Source organism: Aureobasidium melanogenum, assembly GCF_000721775.1.
Source record: "Aureobasidium melanogenum CBS 110374 unplaced genomic scaffold scaffold_1, whole genome shotgun sequence".
Lineage (NCBI taxonomy): Eukaryota > Fungi > Ascomycota > Dothideomycetes > Dothideales > Saccotheciaceae > Aureobasidium > Aureobasidium melanogenum.
Window position 1 is genome coordinate 2,469,215 of NW_024470053.1, and position 14,608 is coordinate 2,483,822.

General features: G+C 50.8%; 7 protein-coding genes across 7 annotated transcripts; 4 read left to right on the forward strand and 3 right to left on the reverse strand.

Annotated features, from left to right (window-relative positions):
- Positions 1 to 602: 602 nt before the first annotated feature.
- M437DRAFT_71696 (uncharacterized protein) lies at positions 603 to 1,277 on the forward strand (the record flags this gene model as incomplete). The annotated part of the gene is made up of 2 exons (XM_041025720.1): positions 603 to 841; positions 893 to 1,277. The coding sequence occupies 2 exons, from the start codon at positions 603 to 605 to the stop codon at positions 1,275 to 1,277; spliced, it is 624 nt and encodes a 207-aa protein (XP_040884945.1).
- Positions 1,278 to 1,943: 666 nt separating this feature from the next.
- Positions 1,944 to 3,216, reverse strand: M437DRAFT_37569 (concanavalin A-like lectin/glucanase; the record flags this gene model as incomplete). Its single annotated transcript, XM_041019653.1, has 2 exons — positions 1,944 to 2,654; positions 2,710 to 3,216. 2 exons carry the CDS (start codon positions 3,214 to 3,216, stop codon positions 1,944 to 1,946), a joined length of 1,218 nt encoding a protein of 405 aa, XP_040884946.1.
- A 1,309-nt stretch (positions 3,217 to 4,525) lies between these two features.
- Positions 4,526 to 7,377, reverse strand: M437DRAFT_62289 (uncharacterized protein; the record flags this gene model as incomplete). The annotated part of the gene is made up of 3 exons (XM_041024047.1): positions 4,526 to 5,061; positions 5,124 to 5,537; positions 5,592 to 7,377. The coding sequence occupies 3 exons, from the start codon at positions 7,375 to 7,377 to the stop codon at positions 4,526 to 4,528; spliced, it is 2,736 nt and encodes a 911-aa protein (XP_040884947.1).
- Positions 7,378 to 8,063: 686 nt separating this feature from the next.
- On the reverse strand, positions 8,064 to 10,508 carry M437DRAFT_37023 (uncharacterized protein; the record flags this gene model as incomplete). The annotated part of the gene is made up of 2 exons (XM_041019556.1): positions 8,064 to 8,235; positions 8,299 to 10,508. The coding sequence occupies 2 exons, from the start codon at positions 10,506 to 10,508 to the stop codon at positions 8,064 to 8,066; spliced, it is 2,382 nt and encodes a 793-aa protein (XP_040884948.1).
- Positions 10,509 to 11,144: 636 nt separating this feature from the next.
- Positions 11,145 to 11,572, forward strand: M437DRAFT_38100 (ribosomal protein S18; the record flags this gene model as incomplete). Its single annotated transcript, XM_041019772.1, has 2 exons — positions 11,145 to 11,333; positions 11,384 to 11,572. 2 exons carry the CDS (start codon positions 11,145 to 11,147, stop codon positions 11,570 to 11,572), a joined length of 378 nt encoding a protein of 125 aa, XP_040884949.1.
- Positions 11,573 to 11,941: 369 nt separating this feature from the next.
- On the forward strand, positions 11,942 to 12,937 carry M437DRAFT_37083 (uncharacterized protein; the record flags this gene model as incomplete). The annotated part of the gene is made up of 3 exons (XM_041019566.1): positions 11,942 to 12,067; positions 12,123 to 12,413; positions 12,467 to 12,937. The coding sequence occupies 3 exons, from the start codon at positions 11,942 to 11,944 to the stop codon at positions 12,935 to 12,937; spliced, it is 888 nt and encodes a 295-aa protein (XP_040884950.1).
- A 477-nt stretch (positions 12,938 to 13,414) lies between these two features.
- Positions 13,415 to 14,403, forward strand: M437DRAFT_80556 (uncharacterized protein; the record flags this gene model as incomplete). The annotated part of the gene is made up of 3 exons (XM_041027368.1): positions 13,415 to 13,493; positions 13,543 to 13,707; positions 13,757 to 14,403. 3 exons carry the CDS (start codon positions 13,415 to 13,417, stop codon positions 14,401 to 14,403), a joined length of 891 nt encoding a protein of 296 aa, XP_040884951.1.
- Between the last annotated feature and the right edge of the window lie 205 nt (positions 14,404 to 14,608).

Genomic DNA, 14,608 nt, shown 5'->3' on the forward strand with positions numbered 1-14,608 from the left:
AGGCACATTTGCTCCACGAAGCAGAGGCATGTCCATAGAGAGTCGGCAACTTGTTGTCTCTCCGTGGATAACATCTCGTTTCCTATTGCTAATGCATTCTTATAGCTATACGCGTTACATACTTACTTTGGTTTACAGGTAGGACACTTTTTCCTCGCATCACTTCCATATGTCCATCATTCAGATAGTGCAGCTGAACAGACGAGGAAGTCTGTCTGGCTTGACGGATATATGCCATAGCTTTCGGATTATCTGAGTGCCTTAGGCAGCATCACAAGACAGCGTAAGTTCTTTGACCATGAAAGCACATGTCAATCTGTACGAATCAAGTTGGTGCTCAAAATCAAGTGTGAAAGAGTGTCAGTTATCTTGGAGTTGAACGCCGGACCAGTGCACAGTATTGTTTATCAACACGGAACTCTCAAATCCTTTACCACGAACGCAACAACAAAACATACTATACACATACCACCAAAATAGTTAGCGCAGACTACAATGCATAGCCTGGTAAGTGCTTGTGGTTACTGTTGTTTTGCCCGTTGATGCTGATCTGCAAGATATAGCTGATTTGTATGGCTCTGCTCGTTGGCATGATTGTCGCTATGCCTCTCTCCATCGGGTTCCCAAGCATCACCCTTGATCACAGTCCCACATCCTCGCCTGCCATGTTCAATAATACGATCCTATCCATCACTCCTTCCTCAACATTGACCACAACCATCACCATCACGATCAATCCCAGCCTCATCCCATCAACCACCACAGTCAACATCAGCTCAAACAGCAGTCTCGGTGCCTGTGGTCCTGGCATTGGCTCATGTCCATCTGGTCTCTGTTGCAGGTAAATACCACCATAGTCCTCAAACCTCATCCTCAACTGACAAAGGCACAGTGAATATGGATACTGTGGTTCAAACTCCAGCTACTGCGGCACAAACTGCATGTCCAATTTCGGTGTCTGCGGCTTCAATGCTTCTCAGCCATACTACAACATCTCATACGCTCCTCTCAGCACCTCAGTCTCATTGAGCGACGGTACTGGTGCTGCTGGTATCGTTACTGATGACTTTGATCAGAGTGCTTCTTCGATCACCATGTTCAGCTATGCCCCTGAGAGCAGTGGAAGTGTGGTGACCACTGCTTTGGCGACTGCGACTGAGATATCGTTTGAGCCAGTGAGCGCTACCTGCACGGCTGTTGAATCAACTTGGGCTGCCGCAAGCTACGCAGATGCTCCCACGACCACCGTCACTGTGTTGAAGAAAGTCGACTGTTGAACATTGGCTCTTTCATTGCAAGTATAGCTTCCAACACTTATGTGAAGGGTCTAGAGATGCTATGGTAGAGATTGACGAAATCATCTCACACTGGTGCCCCAGTCTTGTCATGCTCAAACCAATCAAGTCGGAAAAGTTCCCCTCTCAGGTCTTCAAATTCATGTTGAACAGGCTAGGGAGAATTCATGATGCAAATGCGATTAGTTATACATAGGGACATAGCAAAGTGCAGATTCAAGGCGGCTCTAAGGAAGAAGATCACAAACACAAAGCAACATCAACCCCAAGGTAGACAATATATTCCTCAAAAATCTCCTTGCTGTCACCTACTCAGTCAGATGATGCGTACCGTGTGTTTGGCTGAGCGGAATAGCCGATTCGCGCGTACACACTTGTTCGGTAATAAAAACCTCTTGTGTGTCTAATCGGGAATGTTAGGTGTAACGCATCTAATTTTGCTGGTTGTGTGTTCGATCCTGAGGAGTGGTGGGAGTGTCTTTTTTGATTGTGTTTACACCTCTGTATAAATTGTGTTGCTTTTTGCTCGATCTTCTTGATCATCCCTGTTGACACATACTGATCGAGACAGCGACAAGTACTGGGGCCTGATGCAGTTAAAATAAAGCTATGAAAAGGCTATGATGCTGACAACAAGAACTTCCTGACTCAACCACCAAGCAGGAACACAGAGAACAAAGCAGACCAACCCAGTATCGTCCATATCGTAGGCGTATGTAGTGTCAAAGATGTACCACTTGAACTTGGTCTTCCTCCTATGGCAGCCGGGTACGTCGTTTGGTTGACATTCTCGTACTTGTCATACATGAAGAATTGGGTCTTTCCCGCGTCATCAAGTCCTGTATGTTGAGGGTCAATTCCTTGAGCAGGAAATTCTGGTATCTGACATGTTCGTTCATGCCAACTCCCTGCACAGGCACCATTCCACTCGGTTTCTCGTGTTGTATTGCTCGAGTTGAAGTAAGCTTTAACGTAGCTGAGCGTCAGAACAGCGTCTTGAGCTGGCGGTCCTCCACTCCAACCGGGATTGCCCGTAGACCAGTGATTGAGCATCAAAGCTCCGGGAGCGTCAGGTGCATCGCCATCAAACGTGTTCTCGAACTCTTGAAGGAGATTGCCGTCGGCGAAGAAGACGATTCGCTCTGGTGTCCAGTCAAATCGGTATTCGTGGTAACTAGCACTAGGCTGGAATGGCAATTGTTGGACGCGGAAGGTGCTAGTGTTGATGGCGTTGTAGTTTGCGTCCGCAGAGGCAGGCGACTGTATGACGAGATTGATTGGGTATGAGCTGTTGTTATTATCTTTGATGGCTTGACGGCTCAGGTATTCCATGTCAATCTCTTGCGAGTCGTTGCGATACTACAAATTGTGTTAGTCACACGCTCGCCTTGTCGAATCCAGCATGTGCACCCACCCAAAAGAAGGCAGCACAGGTGCCTGCAACATCACTCATCTTCATGCCAACTCTGAAGCTCCCGTAACGCATGTCTCGACGCAGACTGTCGATCTCTCCTGAGCGAACCATCTGGTCCCCGGCAGGGCCCAGCATATCTTGTTGACCTCTGACCCAGACTTGCAGCCCTGGAGCGCCGCCTAGCGTGCCGTTGCCGTCCCAGTCCTTGCGCGAAGGGAGTGGATTCAACACAACGTTATCGATCTCAGCTGCTTTGCCGTAAGGTCCTCTAGCGGCTGATGGAGAGACGTTGTAGGATTGTACAGCCCATCCCACAGCTTCTGAGGCAGGTAAATCGATGCTGTCAGGTAGGTGGTATAGGTGCAAGAAGTCGGTTTCTAGGAAGTCGGTGAAGAGAGCGAAGGGACTCGATCCATTCGTTGCGTTTACTGTATAGCCACACTCGCAGGTAGGATGCCCAACCTCTAATGACAAGGCACAAGAGTTAGCAAAGATCCCAGGAGTCATGTAGGAGGTGTGCTGCTGCCATGAATACTAGTGTGTAGTCTCAAGGTGCATGCGAGCAGTACCCTAGATGAATGTGGTGAACCTACGAACGGCGCAGGCAAGGCCAAACATGACCGTCCATGCTACGGCAACACTGGGTAAAAGAATGAAAAACTGCATGCTAACGACAGCTGAAATGATGTCCGTTGTTGCGAAAGATCAAAGTATGGAAAAGAAAACGGAGCGTAGGTTGTGCATGGGTGAGAGACAAGCCAACAACCATTTCATACTTGGGAGGAAGTGACGATTTGAAGTGTGCTGATAGTGGATGACGAGTCAGTCTGCCGTACCTTCCTGCCATCTATCGTTCTCAAGGGCTTTGCGTGACCTCACGAAAGGCAAGGACGACTGCACAAGTGGACAAAGGTCGAACGAACTCTGGAGAGTTCTTGACAGCTACCCCTCCATGTTCTATTTGGCGCTGTCACCCCTGTATTGCTGGTATTCGAGTGGTTGAAACAAAAAAAAATATCAAGCCTTGCCTGACGCCGCTTGGTCCATAGAGATAGCTGGGCTGTCGTAGCTGTTCACTGCTGAATGGGTACTTGGGAGAAAGGGTCTTATGTTGTACCGCCAGCCCAGCATGCGGAAGGCTTGCATGTCTCAGCCTGCTACTGTGTAACCATCGAATGATTGGCCAGGGCAAAATGAACAAAGGGAGACATTGATACTCGGTCTGAAGCCCAGTGACCCGCCATGTCCTATGCAAAGATATTGAGATCAAGGGGCTAGTGCTAGGGGCACCCTGCTCTCGGTTCCATCGTCCTTCTCAACATGTTGAGATCGGACTTCAAACCACTTCAAGGTTACCATACCTAGTGTTCTTGGTCTGCTCAATAATTGTCCCTTACTTTTTCTCCATTGTCTCATTGTAAAGCTGGACCCCTCATGGCCCATGATGCTTACAGGTATTATGCCTGTGGTGTCCCTCAGCTGCGGTGTGTAGTTGCAAAGTCAACCATAAGGTTAACAGGCCACAAAAATATAGTTGCACACAAATTAGCAGATGAACAATAGAGGAAATCGTGTTTGTTATCAGTCCAAGCAAAAGGGAAAACTAGCTAAGCAACAAGCACAAACGATCAAAGCACATCTCAGCCAAAGAAATAAAAACTGCCTTTATGTGCGAATGGGGAAAGGGGGAATCAAGAAAGCCAGCAGATTCGTGTTTCTCATTAAAAAGGAAGAAGCAGGATGGGGAGGGTTGGGTGCAAGCAAAAAATCCATGAGGAGCAAAGGGGAAAGATGGAGAATGGTGTAGCAAGGGGTATCAACGTCTCTTCTTCGCGGAACCATCACCGAGCAGGTCACCAGTAAGACGTTTGAAGATGCCTCCGGCGACTCCTTTGCCATTGAGTAAGTCTTCGATCTTGTCGGCCAAGGGGTCTTCGCCTCGCTCTGGGACTTTGCGGCCTTCTTTATCAAACCGTGGCGGTAGTTCGACCGTTTCACTGGAGTTCATGCTGTCTGGAGAGCCTGTGCGTCTTTGTGCTGAAGGGTCGCGAGATCTGTGGCGTCTGCGGTGGTGGCGCTGAGAATTACTGTGACCATCGTCACGTTCATCTTGGTCAATATCGTCGTCGTGGTAGCGATGACGCCTGCGTCGTCTGCGCTTGTTTTCTGTTTCTGTAGTGCCATTGCTACTCAGATCGCTTCTCGTTCTGGTTCTGTCATCGTGTCCATCGCTTTCTGAGTATTCCATGCCTGGGTCTGCATCACGAGGATTAGGTTTCTTTTGTGCATCTGGCGAACTCATGCCTTCGCTAGGTGGTGGATCGGACTGTACACTCTTCTTGTTTACACCATCTGTAATTGACATTAGCTTTTGTCCGGAATGAAAAGACTAGTAACTGAACCGAACCACCCACCAGAAGAGTCGTGTGGATCAGAGTAAGTACCGGAAGGAGCGGTGGGACTCACATGTTCTGGACCCGGCCTGCCGCGATTATCGCCAGCGTAACGGGGGTCACCAGCAAACGTCTCATTAGCAGGAGGGTAGCCCAGATTGGGGTCGGGGCTGGGATAACGTTCGTCTTGACGACCACGAGGAGCACTAGTTGCTGCCGGAGGTGGTGGATAATCAGCAGGATTGTACGGCCGATACTCCTGTGGTGGATAGTCTGCTTGGTGTCTATAGTTGTCGGTTGGCGGAGGTGGGAAAGTGTTGGTGGCTGGGTAGAACTCATGGCTCTGGGGTGTTGGAGGGTATGCAGCGTTGGCTCCCATTGGTGGCGGAGAGTATGGTCTGTCGTGTGCGTACATATCGTCCTCTTCCTCATGGCCTGGGGCAAGTTGTTAGAAAACCATCAAACAAACATTAGTCTGGGGGAACTTACGTCTGCGATCTCGGTCCCGCTCACGGTCTGCTCTCCTACGCTCATTCCGTTTGCCCAATTCGTGAGCAGCTACAGCAGCAACGCCAGCAGCAGCAGCACCCTCCGCCAAACCTCTAGTTCGGCTACGGCTTCGCGATCTCGAATGACTCCTGTCATGTCTGCGTCTGTCAGGGCTCAACGAGGCTGAACTATCTCTGCGCCTGCGACGGTACTCAGCTGGTGGCTCCTCGTAACGTCGATTCGGGTAGATCGGATCGTCGCCATATTCTATAAGCGCGGGATCACTTGAAGCTCTACGCAAGCGAGGTTCATCATCAGGATAAGGAACAGATCTCGAACGAGATCTTGATCTGGGAAATCCGGGCTCGGATGCTTCATCTGCAGCCGCTTCTTTGCGAGCCTTACTTCGCTCATACAAGCCGGCGATAGCAGCACCACCCAGTCCAGCTGCAGCGATTGGTACACCCGTACGGATTCTGCTTTTGGATCGAGACCTCCTGCCGCCTCTTGAACGACTGCGCACGCGATCCAAGATACCAGCAGCTGCAGCAGATGCAAGGCCAGCCTGAGCGATACGGCGATTGCGATGTTCGGGATCACGATGCTTGCTTTCACTTCTGCTTCGGGCGTCCAGTGGAGGAGGTGGAGCACTACCAACCGAGGAACGGCGTCTTCTAGACCTGCTGCGGCGTGGTGGCGGGACCTCATTGTTAACAATAACAGTTTCCTTGTTCCCTCTGTTGCGAAGAGCGTATGCGGCAAGAGCACCAACAGCGGCGACTGTGCCGACCTTGGCCAGAGTACGTACACGAGAGCGACTTCTACTCCTGCTCTTGCTGCGGTGACGACGGCGTCTTTCACGTCGGCTGGAACGGTACGAGCGATCGCTGGAACTTGACCTCGAACGTGAGCTCCGCATGTGACTTCTGGCACGGCTCAGAGCTTCAGCACCAACAGCACCTAATGCAGCACCACCCAGAAGTTGACGACCGCGATGGCCACCATCTTCTCCTTGTTTTCGACGATGATGACGGAGAATCTCGGCGGCTCCAAGGCCAGCGATAGCGCCTTCGGCTAGATGACGGCGGTGATGAGGTGAGTGGTCGCGCGAGCCACCAGTACGTTCTGTGCGAGTGATGACAACATCTTCGTCGCTGCTGTAGCGGTCGTCGGCATAGTTGGACGCTGAATCCCGGGGGTCAACATCGCGTCTGTAATCACGCTCATCATAGAAGTCCTCACCACCGCCTCCACGACGCGGACCTCGATCTACCTCGCGAGTAGTCCGTTCGTAGTAATAGTCATCGTCATCCCTCCTTCTCTGTGCGTCGTCACGCTCGACGAGTTCGTAGTGGGGCTCCTCTCGCTGAAGGACGACTTGTTGTCGAGGAGCTTCCTTGATAATGATTGGTTGTGGTTCTTGGCGTATGATGATGGGTTGTGGTTGATAATACTCGGTAGAGCGGGTGTACCTCTCCAGATCCCATTGATCACGGCGCGGGGGCTCGCGCTCTACTTCTCGTTCGAAGCGAAACTCACGTACTCGCTCAGGAGAAGGTGCACGCTCGACATTTCGTTCATAGCGAACAACTTCCCTCGGAGCGTCTCGTTCACGGGTACGGTATTCCAGATCACGGTCATATCGAGGGCCCTGTTCGCGGTCGCGCTTGATGACTATCTGTTTCTCGTAGACATCTTCCTCCTCAAATGCTCGGTCGGGTACGCGGTATCGGCGGACGGTCGTATATGTGCGTGGTTCGTCGCGGTCTTTGTAGATGACAGACATGATGTCGGCGCGGGACCAGTGACGGCAGTTTGGTACTGGCCGTTAGGATCCGCGGACGACAAAACGGGTGGAGCAGACGGCGGAGGTGGAGAGTTCGTGGGGAAACAAGTCGACGAGCAACTGCAGATGAATGGAATAAAGTGAGGCTAAGCAGGTCGAAATGGTGAGATTGCGCAGAGATCCAGCAGCCAGGCAGCCAGGCGCAGACGGAATCGTGCAATTTACTGCAACCAAGAGACTGCCGACCTGGTGGCTGGTGATCACCCAGCCCTCCTTCTTGCTGCACGCTGCTTCCTTCGTTCACTCAAAATCGGTGACGTGCGTTTCCCTTTCCACGTGCTCCGACAGAACAAGCAGGCACGGAATATCAAGTCTTTGATCTTCACTTCGTTGCTGCCCAAACACCATAAGGTTTGACAGGAACAAGCTCATCTCATGGAAAGTCAAGCCATTTACCCTTACAAAGGAAGATCGTCAGGACTTTTCCGTCTGTCAAAGCCGAAGCCTGATTCCAAGCCCCTCCATCTCAAAATCCTGCTCCTGTCCGTTCAGTCATCCGTTCAGCCCGCTGACGTCTTTGTTTCCCTGTCCTGTGAAACGCCAAATTCATCTGGGATGATATTTTCAGAATCGTGCTGTTCATAATTGTACATGTATGTATACAGATGCCATGCTTTGGTGCGAGTCTATGGCTCAACCTCTCTATCGATCTTGAACTCAGGTAGCTCGGTCTGTTCTGAGACGCGTGTGCCTATCTCTTGCAATGCTGTCCAGATTTCTGGATATCTCTCCTTAGCCCAAGCCTCGACAATGCCCTTCTTGACTTGCCCCGGGGCAGCGTTGTATAATGATCCAATTCTACGATCTATTAGTTCTTTGCCCTCAATATTCTCTCAAGATTCTGAAGTTGTTCAAACTTACACAAGAGTGTCCATGTCGAGTCCCTGTTCGACATGTGCTTCCTCCAGTAGATGAATGGCATTGTCTACATTCCCGTTGCCTACCAGTGCTGCAGCATAGCTTGCCCAGAGATCCTGGTCGAGCTCGATGCCAGTACGACTTAGCTTCGTCCATATTTGCCGTGCTTTCTCATCACCCCATGGGGCATCTTCACATGCTCTCATTGCAAGGTGAATGCTGTTGATATTTGGTCCCTCACGACTTGAAGCAATGTCATCCCAGAAGCCTAGAGCTGTCCTGGGAGATTCACAGCTCGTGTATGCTTTCATCAAGGCATTTTGGAGCAGTGTATTTGGCTCGATGTTGAAATCCAGTTTGAGCTGGTTGTACACAACCTCGAGACTCTCTTCGTCCTTCGCTTTGCCAATTCCGGAGAGACATGCCACATATGTATCGACGGTAGGGATGGTATCCTGCCGGGTGTGCGCTCGCATATGGTTGAAGACGTGTACTGCCATGTCTGTACGCTGGCGTCTGAAGAAATCGTTCATTATCCTGACGCGCTGCTCCCGAGTAGTATCGTCGAAGACCTGCTTTAGAATAATGTAGGTATCCCACGCTTGAGCTGTTGTTGTCGAAGGCCTGAGACAGTAGTCGATCAGTGTGCTCTGTACAGATGCACGCCCGACCATGTTAAAGCTATGGACGTGAGTGTTGAGCAGATCAATCACGTCGTGTACCTCATCACGCGATAGATGCAATACAGACAATGCTGATACGGTTTCAGGCTCGAACCGTGCTTGTCGGTCTGAGAGATCGGCTGCAACATTCATGATGCTGTCAAAATCTTGTCGTCCAGATGCGCACATCGCCCGGATAAGCTCGTTGACAACAGAAATATCCTCGTTCTTCGAAAGGTCATAAGACTGCAAATGCTTGTACACGGTCAACGCGCCATCAACGTCCTTGACCGCTAAGCGATACTCCATCTGGTAGATCAGTGTCAGCGCATTCGGTTGTATGTTTCTTGCTCCGCCTATGGCAATGAGGCGTTCGGCAAGATATGGGTCTTTGCGACCGACCGCCAGCTTGACAAGTTTGTTCAACATGATGGTGTCAGGAATCCGCCATTCACCTTTGGGAAGAGATTGATTCGCTCGTTCCATGACACCAATCATGCGGTCGATCTCGTCAGCTCCCTTGCCTGTCGCTATAGCCCATTCTAAAATCATATCCCACTGATATTTCGTTGGGGTTTCTGCTGTGATGTCCCGCATGACGAGTTGCCCAAACTTGACGTTTGACGTCCGTATGCACAGATTAAGCAGTGCCCGTTGTAGGCGATGGAAATCTTGCTCAGCAACGACATCCTCCTTGGTTTTGTTGTACCATTCGACTGCTTTCTCAATCTCGTCTTGTTTGATGTAGAACCTTGTTACTGTTCCCATGATGGATTGTCTAGAACCTTCGACATTATAGTCGTCCAAGCACTTCAAGGTATGAAGAAGTTCCTGCTCATTTTGTTCCCTTGCAAAGCCCTTAATAACCAATTCCCAATTCAGGATGGGCTTGTCACCTTCAATTTTATCGACGTCTGTATTGCTGTATCTGACAACTTCATCTCTCGCTTTTGCAGTACCTCCTATAGCACACATAGCTTTGACGTAAGCCGCGAATTCTTGTGGCCGCAGGGATTTTCCTTGTTGTGCTCTGTTCTGACAGAGTGCAGCGTACAGAAGTTCGACGATGTCTCGATGGATGGAAGAATTTTTATGGGCACGATGGTCGAAAACGAATATCCATGAGCGGAGCAGTTCGGGTTCGAGAGTTGGCAGACCAAGGTGTTGATCCAGGTATTTTAGACAGCGAAGAAGGTGTTGGGCCTGAACATCAGGAATATCCTTGTCAATAGTCTTGTAGGTCGATTTGTAGAAGAAGTAGGCAGTGACAGCCTTAAGAAGTGCGTCGGGCGGCGGCAGTCTTGCACTGAGTCTTTCCATCTTGGAGTACTCGATCATCTTTTCTAGGCCGGGAGCCATCCTTGGTTCCGAGGACACGCGTTGGGGTTTCTTGAAGATGTTCATAAAGGAGCGTCGTTGTGCCCTCGGGAGGGCTTGCAGTTCGGGCGAACATGACGACAGGTATTGGCATGGACGAAGACAACCGCGATGTGCTATGGGTTCGCTGGCCAGCAGTTTGCGAAAGACAAGGCGATTGAGGTGAGAGCGCATGCCGGCACTCAGGATGGCGTTGCAATGGTGGTGACAAGAAGAGAGACTACAATGTACAAGAAAAAGAGTCCAGACCAAGGCGCAACCAATTGGGAGAGGTATAATAATTATTCGTAGCTGTCGCGCGGCGTTGCTGCTCTCTCCATGTCGGACTGGCAGTTTGAGAAAGTCTTCGGTTTTTCCCGCGCGACCTTCAATTGCGGCCAACATCGACACTCCCGAACCATCTAGAGAAGTCGACGACGCCATCTTTCGACTGTCCACATACCGCATCATGTCTGTCATGCGCCCCTTCACACGAGTCGCTGCTCGTACCGGCTCCTCATACCCGTTCGGTGTGCGCACATTCGCCTCGTCGACACCATGCGCCGATGAGCCCAAGCGATCTGATGTTTTCGGAGGTGACTACCATAGTGTGGCACGCTCAGACTGCATGTGCTGATTTGCTTAGGTCTGCTGGAGTCCCTCAAAGCCACAAGCGACAGAGCCCGCCCAAGAGCTCCCCAATACCCAAGGACAACTACACGCACTATTCCATTCAACTCACAAGACTCGGCCGTCGCCAGAAACGACCCTCATAAGCTTCTGGAACAGACCGCAAGAGATCTCAGGAGAAACAGACAGGATGAGGCGACCATGAATGCTGTACAAGAGACTGTCGAGTTCGAAAGACAGATGACACGCAAGTGGAGGGACGGAGATGTCTACGCTCCTCACGACCTAAGTGGTGTTGAGATGGCCAAGTGGAGCAAGGGACAACCAAAGGGCAGGCCGAAGAAGGATGTCTTCGATATGCTGAAGATCAACCCCTTGAATCACTACTGGGTATGTTTTGTTCAATCCGAACAGCTTGACCTTTCACTGACATGTTTCAGAACTTTTCCATGATGTCGGAATTCATGACCGAGATGGGCAAGATCAAGCACTCTAGGGACACAGGACTGAGGCCGGTCAACCAGAGAAAAATGGCCAAGGCTGTCAGAAGGGCAATTGGCCTTGGTTTGATGCCCAGTGTGCACAGGCATCCTGAAATCCTGCAACCAAGAGGTGCTCTAGGCCGATAAAGGTTGCTTATCAACTTTTGTACAATTACATGTAAAACTTTCAGTCTCTTGCAAGCCTAGACCAACTTTGTGAACTGCGGTGTCTTTGTTGAGATCCTGTGTAGAACAACCAAAAATTTGTGCACTTCGCAACGGACACGACTCATTGTATTAAGTCGAAATGATATAGTAGAGATAAGTACCTATGAAGAGCATGGTCAATGGAATAGCTTCTTTGGTAAGCGTCACGTGAAACGCCGGCGTTTGATTGGCCGAGCGGCGCTGACCACGACGCGGCGGCGGATCGAAGTCGAAGTTGGACTCTTGACGACTTGGACCTAGAGATCGCATCTCGATTCAATTCACACACCACAACTCTCTCTCGACACAATGGCCTCCAAGCTCGCTCCCATGGCCTTCAGAAGCAGCAGCAGAGCTCTGCGCGTCCTCGCCAGACAACAACCCCGCCGCTCATTCGCCGTCTCTTCCGTTTCCCGTAGCGACTCGCTCTTCGTCGTATGTTCCCTCGTCTCTCGGACCACTCTCCACCCTCTAATTGTCATACCATCAGCACCGCGACTCACCAGAGAACAACCTCGATGTTCCTTTCAAGTTCAACGCCCAAAATGAGAAGCTCATTGAGGAAGTCCTCAGCCGATACCCTTCGCAATACAAGAAGGCTGCCGTCATGCCCCTTCTCGACCTCGGTCAGCGCCAACACGGTTTCTGCAGCATCAGTGTCATGAACGAGGTTGCCCGCAGATTGGAAATGCCTCCCATGCGTGTCTACGAGGTTGCCACTTTCTACACCATGTACAACAGAGAGCCCGTTGGTCGCTACCACGTCCAGTGCTGCACCACCGTACGTCCCCGGCTCCAAGACTCTTGACAAGCTGCGATACTAATATTTAGTAGACTCCCTGCCAACTTAGAGGATCCGACGGTGTCATGAAGGCCATTGAGGAGGAGCTCAAGATTCACCACGGCGAGACCACTGAGGACAAGCTTTTCACCTTTACCGAAGTCGAATGCTTGGGTGCATGCGCCAACGCCCCTATGGTCCAGATCAACGACGATTACTACGAGGATTTGACCCCCGAGACAACAAAATCGCTGCTCAGAGCTCTTAGAGAAGCCGCACAGAAGGCCGGCGCAAGTGGACAAGCTTCCGGTCTTGCTGGCGAGGCTGGAAAGGCCGAGGGAGCTGGAGGCTCAGGTACCACAATCTCCGAGCAAGGCAGAGGTTACGAGGCACAAGGCGTCAAGCTCCCTACCCCTGGTCCCCTCAGTGGCCGCAAGTCTTGCGAGCCTTCTCACGGCTTGACCAGCTTGACCAGCGAGATGTGGGGCAACGAGAAGCTTAGAACCGACGGTGCTCTCGACTAGATGCTCTTAGAATGTACAGTATGTTTCTACGGTTGTTTTGATTCCCAAGGCGTTGTAATGTCAAGCCCGTCTTTTTCATCTCAAGAATACGTATCACATGCTGGAAAAGAAAAGAATAACTTTGTCTTCTTTGAAAAGGATGCACGAACTGTTGTTCTTGCTTGCAATCGAAGCGTTCAATTGCCTTGTAGGATGACAGTAGACTGGCTGATCGCCAGTCGTTTGCATCGTCCGTTTGCTAGACCATGCTCGTCATATGGCATTGGATCGTAGACGTGCATAAATCATCTGCAGTAATGCACCTTCCGCAAGCTTCCAATCACGAGCCATCCTCACAATATCCCATCCTTGGAAGGCGCGACTGCTTCACTTTCGTTTCCAAACAAATACCACCTTCATACACACTCTTTTGGTTTTCTCGTTTTCTCTTCTTACCACCACACACTCCTTTATCCAATTCCACGTCCAACGTCCAACATGAAGTTCTTCACTGTCGCTACTGTTTATCTTGTTGCTGGTCTCGCCCATGGCGCTGCCCTGAGTGAGAAGGTCCTTGGTGCGTTGGTTTCGCAGCGCGTCAACGTTCCAATGCTGATAGTCCGTAGCAAGCGCTCACTCGCAGATCATGGGCAATGCCTCCTCTGTCTTGGGCTGGCAGGTCGCCGGCTCCCAGCAGAGCCTTGCCCCTGTTGACCAGGGTTGTCAGAACATCTCTTCCTTCGGCCACGGTCATTGGGCTGCACTTGGTCTCAAGCCCGCTGTCATTGAGCGTAAATAATTCGTTTGTTAGCATACGAGCAGCACTAACATGTTTCTTAGAGGCTTTCTGCGTTGCTACTGCCAGAGTGTCCAACTCCTCTGCTCTTTCGCTTTCTCAGATCAAGCTCGCCGCCACCGACATCTTTGTTGCCCAGCTTCTTAACGCCTTTGGTGACGATACTGAGTCTAGCTACGAGTGGTTGTGCCAGAATTTCGACTACACTGCCATCAACGATAAGCTAGCTCTCGACTCTGGTCGTGTTGGCCAGGCTTTCTGCGCCAACCGCCCTTACGCCACCGCCTGGGTCAACCCATCGCACGATGTCCTTGTCGTTGCTGACTCTTCCATCTACAACATGGCATCTGCTCTCTTCGCTACGCTGTTCAGCTTCAGTGCCTCTACTGTCACTCAGCGCTGGGTTATGTGCGAGCAGTACTTCTACATGTCTCAGGCTCAGCTTCAGGAGGGCATCAACTCGACCATCGTTCGTAGTGCCCTGTGCCTTGACCATGACGAGCCTCTCATGACTCTTGACTACTCTCAAAACCTCATAACAGACCTTTCGACCGAGATCTTCGCTCGCCAACTTGCGCTCGCTGTCAACGCTGTCAACGATGAGGAAAAGCAGGCTTGGCTGTGTGAGAACATCCAGCACGGCGACCTTGGTCTTCTGGGTATGACTGCCAACAACACCTTGTTCTGCTAGGGTTTATGTTGCTGCCATGGGAAATATTTGCCTCTGCCGGAGCCAGAGACCATCGTTGCTTGCAAAAATATTGTAAAATGAGTCTAGCACAGTTAAAGTAAACATCAACCAAACAATGAAACGCTAAGATTGGTTCGGACAATGACTCGCCCATTGGTGGATACTAGTTGCAAATCTATTGCTTCTCTGGAGCAGTTCAACTGAT